At 35.3% G+C, this 22,735-nt stretch overlaps 1 protein-coding gene across 3 annotated transcripts in view; it reads right to left on the bottom strand.

The window, feature by feature from the left end:
- The window catches only part of XRCC4 (X-ray repair cross complementing 4), a 126,720-nt gene that overhangs the window by 85,517 nt on the left and 18,468 nt on the right, over positions 1-22,735 (bottom strand). For all 3 annotated transcript variants that reach the window (XM_087715691.1, XM_014057242.2, XM_087715690.1), the window contains exon 4: positions 1,822-1,988. In XM_087715691.1, coding sequence (XP_087571817.1) covers positions 1,822-1,988 — 167 coding nt within the window. The remainder of the gene's footprint in view (positions 1-1,821; positions 1,989-22,735) is intronic.

The raw sequence follows: 22,735 nt of genomic DNA, 5'->3' as shown, positions 1-22,735 counted from the left end.
ATGAAAAATCTGAAAATATTCAGGCTCATACTCAACGCTGTCAATTTACTTGCAGAATGAATATTGCTAGAATGCATACTGCTAACATCCTGAAAGTAAAGCATCATCTTCTAGCATCTTATTTGTTGCAACAATCCCTCAGTGTCTCAGTGGGTTGATAGAAAGCATCCTGAGAGCTAGTTTGCCTGCTAGTAAATCAATTTGGATTAAACCGCCTGTGATAGCAGCTATTTGATAAATAGGTCATTTTGTTAGTACTGCCACATGTGTATCAGGACCATATGGACTCTTGTTCTGCTGTACAGTCTCATTAACTAGAAAATCAAAGTACTGCCAAACTTTTCAGAAGTGCAATCATTTGTCATGCTACTAAATGAGCACTAAAACCTTGTATCTGCATATAGTAATTGCAAGTTGTTATTGCTGTTGGGGATTTAGCCATTAAAATATCCATCCATAGTAGGAACTAAATATATCTATAATACGTGTGTGGTGAGTGTGGTGTGGTGTGGTATGGTGTGGTGTGTGTGTGTGTGTGTATTATATTGCAATTCTACATGCTATAAGTAAATGCAATGTGCAATTGGAATACTGTCATATGATTTGGTACTTCAGTCTTCTAAATTAAAACAACACTCGAATAAAGACATACACCAAGGAGGGAGATAGAGGGAAAGAAGAGGGAGGAGTAAGGAAGGAGTAAGGGGAAGGTAAGGAGGGTGTCCGGGGAGTAAGGGGAGAAGGAAGGTTTGAGGGGAAAGGGAAGTAGGAGGGGAGCGTTAGAGGGAGAAAGGAAAGTTGGAGGGGGTAGATGGGGTGTATGGAGGATGAAAGGGTTAGGTGGGGTTGTGAATGATGAGCTGTGTTCCCTTGTTATTTGTTCGTTTTATTCCCCTTTTTTTTTCTTTTTTTTCTTTTCTTATAGTAAATACCCTGTATATAAATGATTGCAAATGGAATGTGAAAATTGAATAAAATATATATTTAAGAAAAGGCAGCCAAAAAAAAAAAATATCCATCCATAGTAGGAACTAAATATATCTATAATACGTGTGTGGTGAGTGTGGTGTGGTGTGGTATGGTGTGGGGGGTGTGTGTGTGTGTATTATATTGCAATTCTACATGCTATAAGTAAATGCAATGTGCAATTGGAATACTGTCATATGATTTGGTACTTCAGTCTTCTAAATTAAAAGCACATTTCTTCTTGCACATTAAATGACTAAAACCATTTAAAACTTTTATTTATATCAAATATATTTGAGTCCTCGTATACTAATCCATGTCAAAATGTTGGAAAACATAGCTTTTACAGCTTTATCTATTAAATAACTTCATAAACGACAAATAATCCTATGATGTGAATATTCAATAGCTAATAAATAATTCACCTAATTTAAATGCAAATGACTAGGTATCATTACCGCACAGATCAATTCAGTAACTTTTTCTAGAAACATTAGAGATACTAATCAACTACCTGCAGAACTCCTATACATAAATTAAATTTTAATTGGTTGGGGGAGTGGTAAGAAGGAACACCTTAGAAATGAGAAAAATGCAAGTGAGTATCACTATATCAATAAATATCTCTGTGCAATATATCCTAGGAAGATTCAAAATTTTCAGTACTTAAACAGTGTCTTTTCACTGGTGGATATAATCCAATAAAAGTCATATCCAACTGATTTAAATTAACTTTAAATCAGCTTCATTAATCCCTGATTTAGTAAATAAGCATTATATTCACATAATAAAAAGTATGAGGAAATCAGAAGAAAGTAAAAAAAAAACACTTGTGAATATTAATTTTCAACTTACTGTTCTTGTATGTCATCCAGATCGCTTAGAAGCCTTTCATTCTCTTTTTGTAGGTGATCGTTTTTGACATGTAGTTCTTTTACACAGTCTAGGCAATGGGTAATCAACTCTCTAATGACTTCAGGTGAATTTGTAACTTTTTGTAATATCAATGATCCAAGTCTAAACTAGGACAATAGAAAGTAAACATTATTTGAATATAAAAGACCCTGAAATTCATTTGTACCTTACAAGACAAAAGGGGGGTGGAAAGCACTGAATGTTTATCTGATTATTTCTCCCAATTACCTAATTTATCAGTACTGATTTTTCAACTTAGGTGAGGGGGGAAATTGTTAATGCACTTAGTCATTTTAAAAATATCTATGACTGACATTAAAATTGAAAGCTTTGTTGATGTCAGATGGAAAAGATGGATTCTTAGAATACAAGAAAATATAATATTTATTTTCAACGAAAGATTAACTACAGAAGTAATCAGTCAGTCAACAAAATACAATTTCAATCTTTCTGCATGTTGTATTTTTGTGCTTCATTGCTAATAACTTCAATGTGTGTTTACAGACAATGTTTAAATTTCATTCATTTCATTCCAATTCTCATAATTTCCTCCCAACTTTCCATGGCTCCATGATTTAGGCATAATATTATCAAAACTAATTAGAAGACACATAAAAACACTTTAACAAAAAAGTGAAATCCATAAAGAAAACTATGATATGTCATTACAACAATAAGCAGTTACAATTTTATATATACTTCACTAATGCAAATATTATTTAAATACTTACGTATTTCTAATACATTTACACAATGATCTTATTTTAACTTATTGTACCTTCTATGAATAAGTCCTATATTTCATTTTATTTGTCTATGCAAAGCCTACATCTACAGGCAATCTGTTTATAAATAGCAAGTGCAATAAAGTCTTTAGTGGTGCACCATTGAGAAACTTGAAAAAATAAGTTAGAGATAGATTCTCATGAATAAAATCTATAGTGGGGGAAAAAAAGTATTTAGTCAGCCACCAATTGTGCAACTTCTCCCACTTAAAAAGACGAGAGAGGCCTGTAATTGGCATCATAGGTAGACCTCAACTATGAGAGACAAAATGAGAAAACAAATCCAGACAATCACATTGTCTGATTTGGAAATAATTTATTTGCAAATTATGGTGGAAAATAAGTATTTGGTAAATATCAAAAGTTCATCTCAATACTTTTCTATATATAGGTCAAACGTTTTCTGTAAGTCTTCACAAGGTTGGCACACACTGTTGCTGGTATGTTGGCCCATTCCTCCATGCAGATCTGCTCTAAAGCAGTGATGTTTTGGGGTGTTGCTGGGCAACATGGACTTTCAACTCTCTCCAAAGGTTTTCTATGGGGTTGAGATCTGGAGACTGGCTAGGCCACTCCAGGGCCTTGAAATGCTTCTTACAAAGCCACTCCTTCGTTGCCCGGGTGGTGTGTTTGGGATCATTGTCATGCTGAAAGACCCACCCACGTTTCATCTTCAATGCCCTTGCTGATGGAAGGTTTGCACTCAAAATCTCACGATACATGGCCCCATTCATTCTTTCCTGTACACCGATCAGTCGTCCTGGTCCCTTTGCAGAGAAACAGCCCCAAAGCATGATGTTGCCACCCCCTTGCTTCACAGTAGGTATGGTGTTCTTTGGATGCAACTCAGCATTCTTTCTTCTCCAAACATGACGAGTTGTATTTCTACCAAACAGTTCTACTTTGGTTTCATCTGATCCTCTTCTGGATCATCCAAATGGTCTCTAGCAAACTTCAGACGGTCCCGGACATGTACTGGCTTAAGCAGGGGGACACGTCTGGCACTGCAGGATCTGAGTCCCTGGCGGTGTAGTGTGTTACTGATGGTGGCCGTTGTTACGTTGGTCCCAGCTCTCTGCAGGTCATTCACTAGGTCCCCCCGTGTGGTTTTGGGATTTTTGCCCATCATTCTTGTGATCATTTTGACCCCACGGGATGAGATTTTGCGTGGAGCCACAGATCGAGAGAGATTATCAGTGGTCTTGTATGTCTTCCATTTTCTAATTATTGCTCCCACAGTTGATTTCTTCACACCAAGCTGCTTACATATTGCAGATTCAGTCTTCCCAGCCTGGTGCAGGTCTACAATTTTGTTTCTGCTGTCCTTCGACAGCTCTTTGGTCTTCACCATAGTGGAGTTTGGAGTGCGACTGTTTGAGGTTGTGAACATCTGTCTTTTATACTGCTAACAAGTTCAAACAGGTGCCATTAATAGAGGTAATGAGTGGAGGACAGAGGAGCCTCTTAAAGAAGAAGTTACAGGTCTGTGAGAGCCAGAAATCTTGCTTGTTTGTAGGTGACCAAATACTTATTTTCCACCACAATTTGCAAAAAAAATCTTTCCAAATCAGACAATGTGATTGTCTGGATTTGTTTTCTCATTTTGCTTCTCATAGTTGAGGTCTACCTATGATGTCAATTATAGGCCTCTCATCTTTTTAAGTGAGACAACTTGCACAATTGGTGGCTGACTAAATACTTCCCCCACCCACTGTATATGGTTGCTAAGAGTAAAAAAAATAATATAATCAATCAATCACTAACCTAGCAAGATACAATAAATATGATGGAAGCTGCTGCATACCTCCCCTCTCCAAATAAACTCTTCTTTGAGGGCATCATCAACCATGCTTAGGTATTGGCTTATTAACATGATAATACATATTTCATCTATAAAGTTCAATATCATCATATACAACAACCACCAAATTAGAGGGTATTAAAGGATTGAACAAATTCATGGAGGATTGAGTTGTCGGTGAGTAAATGCTTGATGGATATTTGCTATTTCTGGAATATAGGCAGCTTCCTTTGAATAATAGCTAATAGCCATTAACAGGAGAGGAAAGATATTTTTTCCTGTCTGCATGTATGAGCCTACTATATGCATCTGACTGTCCAATTTGTGGCATAAAATGTTAAACCAGATTCACCTTGATTCAGGTTTCTTCCTGTGTTGTATAGTATATTATGGTTATAGGTAGTCTTCTTTAGTGACTGCCTAATTTAGCAACCATTTGCAGTTACAACAATGGTGAAATAGGTTCCAACTGTGATTGCTACATAGAGACTACCAGTATTTTACAACGTGGCCCACTCTGCAATCAAGTTGTAAGTACCTCCATGGAGGTCCATCATAACTTTGAACAGTCGCTAAGCAATCGGCTGTAAGTCAATACTATCTGTAATGTTTCAAAGTGAAATGCTTCAATAATGTTAATATGCCTTTTTAAATGCTTTCTGGGGCTCTAGCAAATAAGTCTTCATTTAAAAGAGGGAAAACAAAAGAGATTGACTCTATGCAGATTTTGTTTACCTATTATGTGTTAATATACAGGGCAAACTGATCAAACAGTTACTTCTCTCTTTCCTATATTACCCCATGTAAGAATTACCAAGTAATCAGTTACAAATATAAGACCACAAATAGTTTGGAAAGCCATTTTAACATAGTGCTACAATTTAATTGCACAGTTGCTATAAATTTAGCCTTGCTATCATGCTTTTGAAATAACGGCAAAGCATGGCGAAGCTGGCAGAACAATATGATGAATAGTTTTAGCATTTTCAAAAGCATTTTAAAAAGCTGAGTATCATAGCATATCACAATATACACAGTGCATATAAATTGAAGCATATTTATTCTAATTCTCAGTAACCCAATATTCATAAACAGATTGACATTTAAGAAAATTTATGAAACACATAAGAAGTGTTTAGAGTAAATGTTAAGTATTCAGATATCATGTCTTGAGAACTACTTCCTCCTTGAGTTATTGCCATTTTACTTTCAAAAGTCATGGAAATTATATGTGTCTTTCAAATCTACACTTGGCATTGATGTGACAATATAAATATAGTGATTTTATTTATTTTATAGATATTATGATCAACAAAGACCAGGTTTTTTTTCCAATGACAGTAATTGAAATTATATCCTTCTATAACTTTTCAGCAATTGAAGGCAAGGAGTTTTTCTACTCTGCTGTTTGACTCCAAGGTTGGAAATTCATAAGAATAAGCATGAGATAATGCCTAGATTAAGGCAAAATATGCAAAATCCTAAACAAAGCACTAAACATATTTTCCCATCATGTGCAATAGCACTATTCTCATTCTCAAATATTTACAGCTGGTTTTCAAAGTTCAAAATCATCCCTAGCTAAATGTAACTAACAAATCACCTTTAAGTCACATATAACAACAGACAGTTATTGATATATTCAGGAATTTTACAATATGGCAAAGCTTAATTTGGATTGCAATTTGTATACTGTATTTAACAACTGGCAACATCATCTTACACATCAATTTATCCCCTTACTAACCTCCAGTCTCATTTGACTGCAATGCCTAGGAGTTATTCTTCTACTGAAAAATGTTTTTCAGAATACTTTTGTCCTTAAATACAGTTATTTGCAGAAAATCTTTTTACTGTCTTACTGTTTTGTCATTTGTTTATATAATAAACTTGGGTTTAAACAAGCACGTTTCTAATTAACCAGGAATAACATTAAGCACATATCAGTTTAGCCAGAATAACAAAGTGAAGTTAAACAATAGCAGAAGGAAAATCTTCCTGTGATAAGAAGACAGAGTTCACCTCTGATATCCCAAAATATAATCATATTTGTCCTCAATATGGGTCAGCAACATATTGCAAAAAGAAAAACAGGTGATAATGAGAATACTTCCACCAAAACACAGATATGGCCATAGAAAGCATACACTCCAAATTTACCATCCAGCCTCTTTACTTTTTTCTAAGTAGTTTTAGTTGGCAACGTACATTAGCTTTGGCTTCCAAGTCCTCTATCTACAGTATATCCTTTCCACTGCCAAAAAAAATTCTCAGTCCTGATAAAGTTATTTATTTTATGTCATTAGACTTCAAGACCACAGTCTTTTCTCTTTTACTGCTTGGTGTCTGTTGGTTACCCTTCTCAATGTGGGGCTTCCATTCTGACTGCCATGGCTTTAACTATAATATACACATTTGATAATTTAAAAAAACCAGGCTATTGCTTTTAAAATCCTCTGAATCAGCAATGGTCACAATAACTTGCATCACAAAATTCTACAAATTATATTACATACATTAGCAGGCCAAACTTCCCCTGCCCTCAATTCCTCCAGATATGGGAAAGCTGAAAGTGGTAGTCCCAGCAAAACCAAAGGGAGCCCAGTAGGAGAAGAATTAAACACTGTCAATAAATCAAAGGAAGGCACTGATTTTTCACTCAGGCTTAAAGGAAAAATGAGCATGGGATACTTGAATCATTTAATTCAAAGACAAAGTTTTCATCCAGTTGGGACTAAGTGCATTTCCCATATAGATGTTTTTGTTGGGTCAGAATTAGTAGAGTTTCCCAGTTCTAGTCAGAGAGGATGCTTCCCCTCTTTTCCATCATCACAGAATATATGAGAAATGCTGACAAACCTTAAGTCAATCCAAAGTCTAACATTACAATTGCGAAAAATACCATATATTTTAAAGCCATTCTTAATATTATATTACATTATATCATGCCATTTTCCCATGCTTTGTACCCATCATGCTATTTACTTTTGATAAGCAATATTTATGTGAAGCATAGAAAGAGAGAAAGAAGTAGTAAGCCAAAGAAAATAGGGGTAAGAAGGTAAATGTGGTAAGAAAAAGATTTATAATTAAAATTAATTTGCAATAAAAACATCATTTTTCACTTGCAAACCACGCTTGCTTCTGTCATGCTTCTACATCACTTCATGCATTGCCCTTTGTTCTTTAAATTTTTCACATTTTTTAGGAGTTCATTTAGCATACAACTTCTTTGGTCTTGCTTCTTCCTTCATTTCTTTGCAATTAAAATTTCATTCTCTCCAAATCATCAAACCACCTCAACCTGTTTCTTTTGTGTTGGCCACTCATATAAGTAAAATATCAAAAGATATGTTACCCAAAGAATACTAATCCTCTCTGTTGGTATTAGCTTTATCCCCTCAATGCTTTCGCAAATTTACTTATTTCTGGAAGGTTATCAGATTTGGTGCTAACCTGGTCTCATTTTCTGGAAATGAGGGAAAGAAATTCCTCTTGCAATATTCAAAATTTGGCATTTATTTCTAGACTAATGATCCTTGATCTTGTTCAACTATTTGGGTCTTGACAACAGCAGTGCATTTCCTTTTCTTTTTATACTACCAGACTGATTAAATGTTCTAGAGAACTTGAAAGCTTGCAGACTCTTTTGAAATTGACTGTTGGCTTACCTAAATGGTCGTTCTCTAGGCGCTGCGGGAGTGTCCAAGCATGGATTAACTTCAGCTTGCTGCCCAAGGACTGAGTTCAAAGTTCATGTAGCCACGCCTCCTGCTCCCTTTAGAGGCTCAGTTTAAAAAACGAAGGTATGAGACCTAGAAGGATGCTGTAAGGAGTAAGGTCTATGCCATGGAGGTGATGATTCACACACCCGCAGGTGACCCCAGGGCGGGGTTGGACACTCCCACAGCGCCTAGAGAACAACCATTCAGGTAAGCCAACGGTCATTCTCCTAGGTGCTGCTTGGAATGTCCAAGCATGGGACATACCCAAGCTATGTAGTTCCAGGGTGGGAAGAAGGAAAGTCCTGGTTAGAAGGAGCCGTGAGGACCTGCTGTAAAACTCTCCTTCCAAATGAAGCATCTGCAGATGCAAAAGAGTCCAGTCTGTAATTCCAAATGAAGGGTGATGGCGAGGACCAGGTAGCCGCCCTACAGATCTCTTCAATAGGCGCTTGAGTGGCCCAAGTGGCTGTAGTCGCAGTGCTCCTTGTGGAGTGTGCTGTTATATGAGGAGGAATAAACCTGGATTGTTGCTCGTAAGCCAGCTTAATGCACGTGTGCAGCCAACGACCTATGGTGGAACATGATACCTTCCTGCCCATTGAGGTGGGCTGGAATGATATGAAGAATGATTCTGACCTGCAAAAAGAAGCTGTCTTCTTTTTGTATACCCGCACAGTGCGGCACACATCCAATTTGTGCCGGACACAAGACATTTTTGCGCCACTTTAAACCATCCAAAATGGCTGCCGCATGACTCGGAACGGCACTGGGGTCCGTCTGGAGGCCGGCAAGGCTTTTAACAGCCTCCGGAGCTCTTAATAAGTCCTCCGACAATTAGATGGGGCTCTCCTAACTACCTACCTGGCCCCAGGCTTGACAGCAGCTGCTGAACAAGACCCCCCCCCAGTGAAGCTTCAGCCACGTGGGCCGAACAGCAGGCTCGTTCCAAGAAGCCTGCTCCATGCAAAGGCAATGAAAGGAAACTTGTGCCTTGTGAATAACTACCCTAATCTACTCTATACAAAAATAAGAAAAAAGTCTACACTAATCACACTGCCTGGAAAGTCCAACTTGATGCTTAAGGACTGGAGCTTCCCAACTGTGTCCTTTTATGGCGACTGAGTTTTTTAAACTAAGCCTCTAAAGGGAGCAGGAGGCGTGGCTACACGAACTTTGAACTCAGTCCTTGGTCAGCAAACTGAAGTTAACCCATGCTTGGACACTCCAAGCAGCGCCTAGGAGAAATGTAGATTCTTGCTAAATTAGATTTTAATCCTTTTTGTGTCATTTATTTACTGTTAACATGTTGGCCTTTAAATGACTTAGATGACCACCATCCAATGCAGAGTATTTTTAAAAAATTAGAATAGATCCAGATAAATAAGAGGACTTTTGGCACAGAACTATAGTTTTTCATATCTATAGATATATGTAACACACTCCTTAATGTTATTTCTGTAAATGAAGAGCTTCTTTGGAATAAAATTTTATGCAGCATTGGGAGGAACTATATTGAACTCTTTCTGTTCAGTTTTCTGGAACCAAATCAATATATTGTGAAAAACACAGTATTAAATATTTAGGTTTATGAAAGTTCATATTTAAGCAAATATATAATATTAAATGTTATATTACCAGTAATTATATATTTATTAATATAATAAATATAATTATAAATATGTTAAGAACATACTGAAATTTCATTCAGTAAAATTTTTCTTCTGATTGATAATGTTTAAGTTTCTAAGTAATAAAAATATTTTAGAGTTCAAAATAATTAAAGTATGGATTTTAGAGTGTTATTTATGTGTTTGATTGATTTATATACCTACTCATCTTATACCCCATAATTCTGGATAGCTGATAAACAGACCCCCCCAAAAAACAAAATGCAGAAACTCTTAGCATCCCCCAAAAGAACATTCCTCATGCATCAGCTACGCTAGTGGGCTCTAGCCTTACTCTGCTCTGATGCTGGTAGAAAAAGCCAGCTCTTCTTTCTGGAAGGCTAGTCGATTAGAGGCCTCTCTCGTCCTAAGGGAAAGGGTGTTCCAATTGCCAATATGATTTAATTAGAAGATTTTATATTCAATGGAGTTTACATGCTAGTGCACATGTATTCAAACTTTGTGATACTGAAACTCCAAAAAATAATAAATGAATTTATAATTTCTCCATGGATAAAAGTAAATGATAAATAAATAATGCAATATTTAAATAACTAACGAAAACTACTGCAATTTATGCATAGTTTTCCACTTATGGCTAGACCCACAGGTCTCCAAATCCTTCTGGATTTGAATCTCAGCAGCAGGTATGCACATTTCACAAATGAATTTATATACAGCACTCCCGCTTTTCCCATATAGAATATTTCAACTCCCCATCCTAAATTACTTCTCAGTTTGACCTCCCAAATGCCAATTGCTCACATTGGGTTAGCAGATTAAGATTATATTATAACTGATACTAAAACATATTCATATGATTTAATGCCTAAGTGCTGTGATTTCTCCCTATCTTCTTGATTTTTGTGGTTAAATTCTGTGACAACTTCCTCAAAGTGGGAAGGTGAGTGAAAATATTGTCGAACCTGGATGAAAGATTAGGGAAAATGAAGGAGATAGTAATCTTATTTACTAAATTAATAACTCAAGCCTTGTCGTGATGTTGCAAATACAAAGCATTTTCTTCTACTCTGCAAATAAATGTTTACTCAGTAGAAAATAGAAATGTTGTTGGTAAAACTCTCCAGGGGAAAAGAAAAAATATTTCACATTGGAAGGGGAGGAAATCCTGGCAATTACAAAAACATTTATCTTAAAAACAATTGGATTGTGCCAGCTGAGCAGAGTCATAAATGGACTTTGTTATTGAAACAATTTTAGCTAAAACTTGGTTGCAGTTATAGACAGTTACAGAGTTTGTTCCCCCATTTCTATTTCTTCATCATAAAACAAATTTTTCTTTATTCCGATGATGAAAAAACAGACCTAAAGACAATAGCTTCACATTACTTTTAAATACAAAAGCCACTTTTCCAAATGTTTTTTCTAAACTACCAGATGTATAACCTTCTCAAAGCCATCCTTAGCTTCCCCCCTACCCACATCATAAGCATCTTTACTGGAAGCCAAGAGCTGATTCATACATGCAAGTACACATACTTAATTTCTCACAGCCTCCTTTGAAAAATGCCATGCTTGAAATGAACCAATATAAAAGTTCCTTCTAACTTTTGTTCAATTTGTGGCAGTAGTTTTCTAAACAGATGTTACCGAAGTACTTTTTGGAAGTATAAAATCCACAAGACTATTTAACATCACTGAATAGTAATTCCGTGAAAATCTCTGTCTTCCCCACAAGGACGTTGTACATTACCTAGAACCCTCTCATTTTATATCACTACTGCAAACAGCAGAAAAATGTCCTTTGTTTTAATCCCTTCCTCAGGCTAAACATTTCAGGAAAATAAGAAAAAAATGCATTACACTGTTTGTATACAAAAGCTTAATCAGTACACCTAACCCTTCCTTAAACTCTGGAAATTCTATACAGAAAAACTAACAGCATTCAATGTAGTAAATTAATTTCTTTGAATACTAAAAAAAATATGACCCTAGTAAAAATCAGAACATGAAGTCACAGTCTGGCAGGATACATGCCTGTAAGCCAACATTATCAGTATTTCCATAAATGTTACTGTTCAATTTAAATGAAATACAGTGATATTTAGTAGTGAATAATATAAATAATAACCCTCCTGTCCAATATCTAACTCTTAACAGTCATTGAAAACAAAAGACCAATTCAAGCATGGAATGGTATCACTCACCACTCAGACTATGAACATGGACTTCAGCTATAAAAGACTTGAAAGCATTTTGAACTGGTAACATTTCAGAGGATGGATATGTTTATAATGCATAACCATTAGGCAGCAGCCACCAAAAAACTCTAATGTCAAAGATCCCTTAAATTTGTGTGTGTGCAAGCTGAATTACAACATCTGTGCCAAGATTAACAAATGTGACCCTCAAGAGGCCATTATTTCATTGATTTACTTACTGGGGGCTTAACCTAAAATGTCTTTTGTATATATTTGAGACAAATTGTTTCCAAACTCTGCTAGGTCTTTCAGGAAATGCACTTTTTTATTTTACATGCATACAGTGACAATTTTTCAAAAGAGCAGTTTTAAATTAGTTTGCACAGTATTTTAGACTATGCAATATTTTTATTAGACTGATTTTATAGACAGCACAGATATGTACAATATCAGGGCTGCAGAGATTGCCATGATTAAGGGAAGCCACTGAGCTTTATGACAATATTGCTTAGTGATGGAAATTCCAGTCCCAATTACTGTTGTAAATTGAGGACATGTACATAGAGCTTATTCCCCAAGTAGGATGTACAGTACTGCAAACTTAACCTGCAATAGGTAAAGGTAAAGGTTCCCCTCGCACATATGTATTAGTCGTTCCCAACTCTAGGAGCCAGTGCTCATCTCCATTTCAAAGCCAAAGAGCCAGCATTGCCCAAAGACGTCTCTGTGGTCATTTGATCAGCATGACTAAATGCCAAAGGAGCACGAAACACCGTTACCTACCCACCAAAGGTGGCACCTATTTTTCTACTTGCATTTTTACATGTTTTCGAACTGCTAGGTTGACAGAAGCTGGGAAAAGTAACAAAAGCTCATTCCGTTACGCAGCACTAGGGATTTGAACCACCGAACTGCCAACGTTTGTGTTTGACAAGCTCAGCATCTTAGACACTGAGCCACCGTATCCCTTAACCTGCAATACAAAGCATTAAAACTAAGTCACCTCCACATTTTAAATTTCACCAAAACCACATAAAGGAATGATTCTCAGATTCAAGGAGTTTTCCTAGTAACAAGACTTAAGTCATAAGTTCAGAGAAGCCATTGAAAAATAGTTCCACATTCATCTTTTTTCCAACAAAAGACTTTTCTGAAATCACAGGATAAATTTCTAATAAAAAAATGAATAGAAGATGTTTTTAAAATGTTAACTGACCTAATGTGATAAATAAATTATTAGTCCAGGGAAAGTACTCAATATTGTGTTTCCTGGGATACTGCTTTGCAATATTAATTACTATCAAGAATATTCTAGAGATTAGGCCCACAAATTAAGTGTTCTGTCAACATATTCTATCTCTTCCAGAATAAAAGCTGGAATAAAACTCATAGTTGTCATCACATAAAGCTACAATCCTGAATAGAATCTTAAGAGCTTGTTCTACATGATCATGTGATTATAGTCAATGGCCATGGAAGCAACAAAATCTTTGTTATTGTACGTCAGCAACACTAGCTAAGGAAAGTATAAAATGATCTACTTGTCATACTGACAAGTGATAAAACAGAACCAGATTGAGGTTTCTAGTTAATTTATTTTTCAGTTCTGCAAGGTACAGAAGCTTTGCAAGTTCAGCAATATCATTTGAAATTTGAATGGGGAAGTGGACTCAACACATTTACTGAATTCAGCTCCAACTTGATCCAGTAGCCTGGGTTGCTGTTTAACTGATACCGTTTCTCATGTGCCAAGCTTTTCCCAACTGATTATTAGCAGTTAGAAGCCTTCAGACAGTGATTCAACAATGCAACTTTGATAAGTTATTGATAACTCTTTGAAAAAGGAAGTTACAAAAAAAAATCCAACAATAGTCAAATATTACCTGGTTGACACATGTGCAATGTAATTCAAACAGAACAACTCAGATTGTTTGCTTTTAACTTGGTCATAATTACCCCTCCCACTGTATTCTGAATCTTAGAGAAATGTTGTGTGGTAAACTGCTTTCCCAAATGGGAATAGTTGTGCAGGGGTAAATGTATTCAGCCAAGAGCCAATTACCACAATCCTTCATTAAAGTATATGTTCTTCCAGATTTCACTCAGGGAGCACCTTTCTTGAAGATGGAAAAAGATCATGCATCTGGTTGGCTCAGAAAAGAGGTGTTGTTGACCCTGAAGTTTAATATGTGAAGCCATGTTTTATTGTAGTCATTTCCTATTCTTTTTCTGTAAGGGGATCTATTCCGGGGACTTATTACTTGGAAGCTTGACAGGTATCTGGTATAATCCCTGTTTAGAATGCCTGTATGAGCATACTCTACTGGTTAAAGCAGAATAATTTAACCCTTTATTAAATTATCTATTCTCAATGTTCAACAAAGTAATCTGATTTTCATTTTGTGACCATGCCAGAAGCTAAATTATTTTTTAATTTGAATTGAGATATATATAAAAATCCATTCCGGCATGTGCACTATTTCCCTATGTGTTACAAAAGTTTAATATCAGGGAAATTAGAGGGTAGTATGATAATACCACTTTTCCTTTTTATTACTAATACAATCTGATAATGATATCATAAATAGGTAATGAAATAAAAACAAATACTTTGAGACACATGCAGACAAAGCTAAGTAAAAGCTATTCTCTGATATGTGCAACTTTCATATTTATAGAGTTTACAAATTTAATACGTAGGATCTCTCAGTTTCCACAGCAATACACAGTCTGTTTATTAAACATTACAATCTAAGAACATTTAGCCTTTTTTTTTCCTTCAGAGAAAAGCCAAAAGTTAACACAAAGGGCTAAATGCATGAAGAATTAGTGAGTTCCAAAATGAACTTCAGCCAATCCCACAGATTTTTAGGACCAAAAAGCTGAACTACAGCTGTTTTAACTTAAAGTAGATTATTGCTCAGCATACACCCATTATTATTTTCCTACTTTAAAAAAATGGAAGAAACATTTATATGGATTTCCCTCAATGGAGAGAAAATCAATTCAAATATATAAAAATATATAGCACACAGTAGATTTTTAAAATTCTGCTGCTCAGTTGAAAAATGTTGGTTCAGGAAGCGCAACAGAAGCAATTCTTCAATCAATTTGGAGGAGAAAATGAAAACAAAGATTTTTATGGGGCACAGTCTGACAAATGTGTCACACATTTCAACTCAAAGAACTGTCTTGGGCTTTGGCCTTGATTCTACTTTAACAGCAGCACGATGCTGTACTACAGGGCAAGATACAGGGCCTGGACCTTTGTTATAATAAGGCACATGGTTCCTTCTGTTTGTGTTTAAAACTGTCACAATCCTTTACTGTCTTTACCAATTATAGCAATTCAATGTCATGCTGTTTTTTCTTTTGGTCTTCTATTTCACACTGTTGCTTGGATCTATGCAACCCCAGTTGATGGCCACAAGTCTTTTCCCCAAGGCTACACATGCCATGCGCCAAATCATGCACAGCCTTCTTGTGATCCTTTCGACCTGGTCTGGAAAACAGAACATGTGATTTGGAGAAAAATGGGTGTGGCTTTTCAGTGAGGTATCAGAAAATCTCAGAAAACTCCCAAATCATTGTGAGAAGAATGCACTTAGCATCTTGAAGAAGGCCTGGTGTATCCAGTATCTACCTCACATAGGACCAAACTGAGCTTGCCTTGTCAGCAGTGGGAGGAAGAAGACAGTGAAGGTCATTTAGGCCCTGTGGAGCACAGGGTGGTATGTACAATGTAAATCATTTATTTATTAATTAAATCTATTGGCTACATCTTACCATGGGGTAACAACTCTGGGTGATTTACAATATTAAAAAGATAAAACTATATAAATAAAATACTACAAAAATGCAATACAGCACCCTAGATAAAGGATGGGGAAGGCAGGAGTAACATGACAGGGCCAGAGGTGGGATTTGTTATTAATCTTTCAATCACCTTTAATTTGAAACTCCCCCACCCCCTTTGGATCCCCAAGCCAACTGGCAGAGCTAGGTCTTTTAAGGTTTTCTGGGCAGCAACAGCATCACCCTGGTCACCAGAAGTAGAACTATAGAGTATTATTCATGTACTGCAGATACCTCAATCCATGATGACAAATGATCTGACCCAGCAGCTTTAAATAGATGTTTAAAAAGAAGTGAAGACAGTACAAGCCCTGCAGCACACCACAAAATAACTGTGGGCTAGATCTTTCACTATTAAAATAAATTGGGACTGGCATTGGACAATATTGTATGATTCTGCATACAACATATACATGATTAATAAATGTTACATAATATAAGGAATCAACTATATTGAATGAAATAACATGAATCTGAAGTCTACCAAACTTAAATTCTCAAATTTTGACACATTAAAAAATGAAATTGAAACCTTATTCTACTGAGTTTTTCATTGGCATACTTAACAAAAAGTTGTATCCTGCAGAGAAATTGCTTTCTCAGCCTGAGTTTTGTATTATCATGGGAAAACCAACAAAATATCTCATTTTAGAGGCAAAAATGTGAAATCCAATAAACATTTTCATTGTAAATGTAGTCTCAACTGTTCTTCTGCATTTAGTAAGCACATATGAACCCCTTCACGAAATTAAATGAATTATACATGAAGTACAATTTTAGACTTATCTTATTTGTTTATGTTTTCTATTTTTGCCATACCATCCTGAAGGGTATCTACTAGAAGAGAATACTATTGTGTGATATGATTGGGGGATTTGTTTTAAAAAGCAAAGACCAGGGTAAAATCATAATGAAAAATAATCCCAAATGAAATGCAAAAGCAAAAAATATTGACATAATTTGAACTTAAAATTACATCCAATTTGTAGCTATAACAGTGAAAGCTCCATCTTACTTTTCACAAATTGTTTCTTGTTACTGGTTTTAAATCTATAGTTTACCCAGGAACAGCATGTCAGAGCTGCAAATATCTTTTGTACTGAAGTGTTCCTGTTCAGGAAGGTCAAACGTAGTTCAAAAGACTTCTACTCTTATTAATAGCAAATATAAAAAGAAATGTGCTATAATAAAAAAAAATCCCATAGGAAGCTATCATGTATATCTGTACAATTATTAATGAAAGTTGCATATATTATATTCTATACTATCAGATAGAAATCTAAATTTTTATTGGAATATATGAAAAACAGCAACTGTGCATTATTTTTGTTAACAATGAAATGATTGGCCAAGGACCTTTGTCAATTAAGAATTTTTTTCACACACACACACCCATCAATATAATTTATTTAAAAAGTCTTTATTTTAATAGTCATTTTCAACTTGGGAGGTATCCTTTGTGCAGTAGGGGAGATTTTAGCCAGGCATTTTTCTGTTCTCACTTGCACAGGAAAAGCATAATGAAAGTTTATACCAGAAGGATGTGAGAAATGAAGAGGTGAACGAAAACCAGAATTAAATCTATATAGACACTCAAGAAAACAATAGCTTTTTAAAAAAATTTCCTCAAATGTTTTAATGCTTTAACTATTTTCCAAGCTTTAAAAACTGACACAAGTTAAGTCCTTTTTGCTTTAAATGTCTTTAGCAGACTCACACTGTCCTCTATGGAGTGATTAGGTAAAGTCTGAACAAGTATATATTTTATTTCCATTTTGGTACTGTACTTACTACATACTTCTCTTTGCTGTCCTAGGAGGTGGCCTTGATGAACGTCCATTGTTCCCCAAACTAAACACATGTGTTTCCAGATAGCATAAATAGGCTGCAATTTGATGAACATATGCAGCATTGGAACAATGCCAAACACAAACCTTTGTGCTTAAAATGTTATAGGAATACTGCCTGGCACGTCTGATTTTAATTACATGGCAATTAAAATCCACAAGCTTTCAATATCCTTGTCATGGTTATCATCACTATTCTAAAAGCAGCACTATTCCTAAAGGTCAAAGTGCAAACTGTAGTACAAAAAATTATGATTCATGTAAAGCTGGGAAAAATACAGATCTTCCTCTGGTTGTAGATGACTATGATTATTTTTTTTTGCCTAGTTAGGATCAAGCATTTTAAAATGATTACTTAACAAGGAAAACAATGCCTTCATATTTTCTTTTTGTTTAGATTTTGACTCTTTAATTCTACAGTAAAAGTAAATGCCTCAGCAGTCATAATATTATACCAAGGCTATGACTTAACTATGCCAGTGCTGTGTCATGAAAGTCTTAACGAGAGTCAAATATGGGTGAAAGGGGGGGGGGGTTAAGTGAATGAGAGGCTCATATGAAGCAATGCAACAATAAAATCAGAGAACATCAACACTAAATGACAACATATTAACACTAGAGTTCATAAAAAGTTAATAATCTACATCAATTCCACAGATGGGAGAATAGTATCATGCACCAGCCATGAACAAATGCCATGTTGTGCATCAAACATGAAACAAGGCTATACATATTCCTTTTACCTTATTAATGTCTGCATGTACATCAAAAGTTGAGAACTATGGCCCCTTTATGGCTTGTAGACTTGTACTCCCATGCTGGCAGTAATTATGAGAGTTGAATTCCACAAGTCATAAAAGGGCCATAGTTCCCCATCCCTGATGTACATGAACAGAAGACTTTTCTGACATCTTCTGCTTCTTATAAGAAACCAGCTCAGGAAGGGGATCAGCAGACCCCAGGGATTAGAACTCTCAGTGTCTTCATAAGGCTTTACCCTCAGATTTTCTCAATAAACCATTTAAATGTTTACATTTAAATCTAAACAACTTTTGTCTCATTTTCCCATTAGCTGCTATGAAACAAGTCAAAAATATTAATTCTTTCCATATTATTTTATACATTTTACGAAGAGTATGAATCAGTTTTTCTAGTTTAGATTCCATGTATCCAGAGTGACAAATATTTAGTAAATGACTTGGCTGGAAATACTTTTTCCGTGCCAGGTAAGTCAGAATGCTAGAGCCACTTTTAAACATAAATCTAACACAGCAGCTTTTATCAAAAGGCTCATCCAATCCTAAAAAGGAGGCTAGGTTTCATAGTTAAGAATCGCTGATGGAAGATAGATTTCTAAATAATTTAAATAAATGCACAAATCTTGTTCTTTCCCCCAGGAAATGATGCTAAGTGGGGAAAAATTGTCCCAACTACAGACATTTTTGATGTTCTAGAGAAAAGCCACAGGACTTGAAATGATACATGCTCCTTTCATTTGAGACATCTTCTCATTTCAAATAGGCTTTTCAACCATGATTTATTCATTTATTAGATCTAATAAACTTACAATTTACTGTTCAGAATACTTTTCTTCTAATTTGTACTATGATAATAGCTTTATTGTCAGTACCTGTAGTAATTATAAGGTACTGTATTGTATGCCATGAAACCTGGATTTACGTTAGGGCCATGCAAAATACCAATTATTGTGAAAAATGCATTAGTTTGTTTTCTGCCTCATTAACAGACATGAATCACAGCTTTCTTTTTCTTTTTCTTTTTTATAATTGTGCAAATGACTTTTCCATAGTAGAAGTAACATAGATAACTACATACTTGTGGTTTCCCAAAAATAAGACAGGGTCTTATTTTCTTTTCCCAAAATAAGCGCTTGGCCTTATTTTCAGGGAAGTCTTATTATTTTTGAGGTGCAGGAGGTGGTGAGCGTGGTCACCTCATGGTTGTTGCTGTGTAGCAATATTTTCCAGGAGGGCTTATTTTCGGCAGGGGGACGGCTTAGTTTAGCGCATGCCGTCAAAAGCCCAATTGGGTTTATTATCCAGGGAGCTCTTATTTTCAGGGAAACAGGGTACTGGAGACGGTTGGAACAATATATGGGCTTTTCAACAATATTATTAGTTTTCTGTTCAATCGTGTCAAATTCTCAGAAACTGTCTGCAAGTCCAAGAGAATGCATGACCTTGCCATTTTCTTGGCAAGATGTTTCAGAAAACCTTTGCCTCCTTGCTAAAGGTGAGCCTGATGTCTTAACTATGACAGTAAACTGGCTCCCCACACTTGTCACCATATATGTGCTTTTTATATCCTTTAAGCAATTGGGAGGAATGAGACAACTATATGTTAATAGGCATTTATAAGATATACAATAGGTCAAGATCTATGTAATTAATCTATAAACTTGTAAGACAATTTATTTTAAGCATATTTGTGATGTGACTTATTTCTTCACTTTAAGCATCAATTTATGCATAATGTTATGAATAAACAGAATTAAAAAGATAATACTTTTCAGTATCTAAACAGTTTAAAGAAAACATCATTTAATAACTACATTAAGGTATATTTCTGTTACTTTAATCAGACTGCAAAGGAGTATGGTTTCATTTCTGATGTTGGGAAATTTTTGATGAAATTGCTTTAACCTTAAGAAAATAACTTTATACCGTATTTTTCAGACTATAAGATGCTCGGGGCTATAAGATGCACTTAGCTTTTGGGATGAAAAGAAGAAATATATAAATCTGCCTCTGCTTCCCAGGATCCATCCGTTATTCATCTGATCCGTTCGCCACAGACCATTCGCCACAACCCGTTCTAGAACAGCTGATCCACACCATCCCCCTCCCCTGCCGCAATATTCACTGTATAAGATGCACAGACATTTCCACCCACTTTTTTTTGGGGGGGTGCATCTTATACTCCGAAAAATATGGTAATTAACACAACAAAATTACAGGCACAAAGAAACAGATAACAAAATGAAAATGGAGTAAGAACACTCTCACACCCATTTTCTTGTCACTAATTTCACTGCTTAGTACCATGGCTTGTGCTACTGCTGAAAAACAGAAGATGGCTATGAAATCACACAACATTCTTCCATAATACTAACTATAATAAATTTCAAATGAAGGGTAATCTATTCAAGTAATATGAGCACCAATGTTTCAAAAGAAATGAGAAAAGTAATCTGATGGAAATTGGCTTTAGAGATCAGCAGTAGTAACTTTTAAATACAACTTAAAACTTAATGGTGGTTATTCTTTTTGCACATCATGCCAAAATTATCCTTAAACATAAGTTAATTGAACTAGTTCAGCTCCTAATTACTTCAAAATACAAGTACAGTATTCATATCTTATTTATATTCTTATTAGATTATAACCTTTAATCTAAAATCTGTATCTGCTAATAACTTTTAAATGAATTTTCTTTACCGAATCTAAGTAGTGAAAAAATCATGATGGAATGACTAAATTAAACCTTCTAAAATAATGAATCAAATTAAATCAAATATATCTTGCGGCAATCAAAATATTCTTCACACAATATATAACTAACCAATATGAATCTAACGAAATCATTTTATAACTAGATAGCAGTACAAAGTCAGAGATTCAAAGTAATTTGACTAATTTCATGATTTCAAGACAGATAAAGGGAAAACAACAACAGAAAGATTGGAAGATACATTTTAAAAAGTATCTCCCTATTGCATCAAGACCATGAAATGAGATTTTAAGATTGAATTTGCACTTCCTCTTCAAATTTCTGAAATTCTTTATGGCTTGCAAAAAAGTAAATGTAAAGATTAGATACATGCAAGGCTAACAGTATATGAGCAAAAATTGGGATTAATTCAAGGAATTGCATTGGAAAAAATATTTAAGCCTCCTGTGCTCCAGCTTCAGTTCAATTGTTGATCTTTATTTATGATGTCCAACGATCAGTTATAATCAACAAAGACTTCATAATTACTCTTTCACTAAGGCCAATGGTAGGCAGGGTGTTTACATACATGAGATTCAGAGGTGGGTTGCTCCTGGTTCGGCCCGGATCAGGCGAACTGGTAGTAGCGGCAGCGGAAGGCTCTGCCCACATGCCCACACGCTTCCACACACAAAAGCATCAGCAAATCCGTAGTAAAAAAATTAGAAACCCACCACTGATATTTATATTTGATTTAACTTAAATTCTATTAATATTTAAAATAAAATAAAACAAAGTTTGAGTCTACTAGATAACGTTGCCAAACTTATTTTTTTAAGGTGAAAAGTCTAGATAATAATGTAGGATTTTAAAGTTTTCCTCACAGGAAATTATTTCTATTCAACTGAGCAAGCAATTGTAAGCACCAAAAACTGTAGCACAGACCATATGTTCCAAAAGATGAAAATGATACTCACAGAGTTTAAGCCCTTGAGTAATCATTTTGGAAGCATTTAGAGGTGAGGGGTCCTTGGTGCTCTCTAAATTTGCTTGTTTTCTTGCAGACGTTTGATTACCCAAATTAGGTAACGTTATCAGTGCTAGGTAACATTTAGAGGTATTTTTTTAAAAAAAATAGAAAATGTATATTGAATCAATAAATGACTTTCTTGCTTTAAGCTTTTTAAACAATAAAATGCTGGTGTAGGAAATATGAAACAAATTACTCAGATTTTAATTAAAAGTAATTAAAAAAATTACTTCTTTTTTGAGCCAAATTTTGCATATGCCAGAATTTTGGGGGGCTAAAAGTTTACTAATGTTCACAAGACACTACAATATCTGCCACCTGATTGTACTGAAAGATTTGCTAGTTCCCAAATATTGTTTATCAAGAGCCCTTTAATCAATTTAATTGCCACCTCCAATGAGAAAGTATCGCAGGAGTCCCATTATTTGCAATGTGCAGAGAGCTCCTAGGTGAAGTACTCAGAAAGATTTACTTCCAAGTGGTCACCTACTTAGATCAAACAGTAAATCTCTGACTCTTGTTATGGTGTTTG

The sequence above is a fragment of the Thamnophis sirtalis genome, unplaced genomic scaffold (genome assembly GCF_051295495.1).
Source record: "Thamnophis sirtalis isolate CommonGarterSnake01/CBP01778 unplaced genomic scaffold, rThaSir2_p1.2 scaffold_5, whole genome shotgun sequence".
Taxonomy (NCBI): Eukaryota; Metazoa; Chordata; class Lepidosauria; order Squamata; family Natricidae; genus Thamnophis; species Thamnophis sirtalis.
Note: the sequence above shows the minus strand (reverse complement) of the source record. Positions and strands in the feature narration are given on the sequence as shown.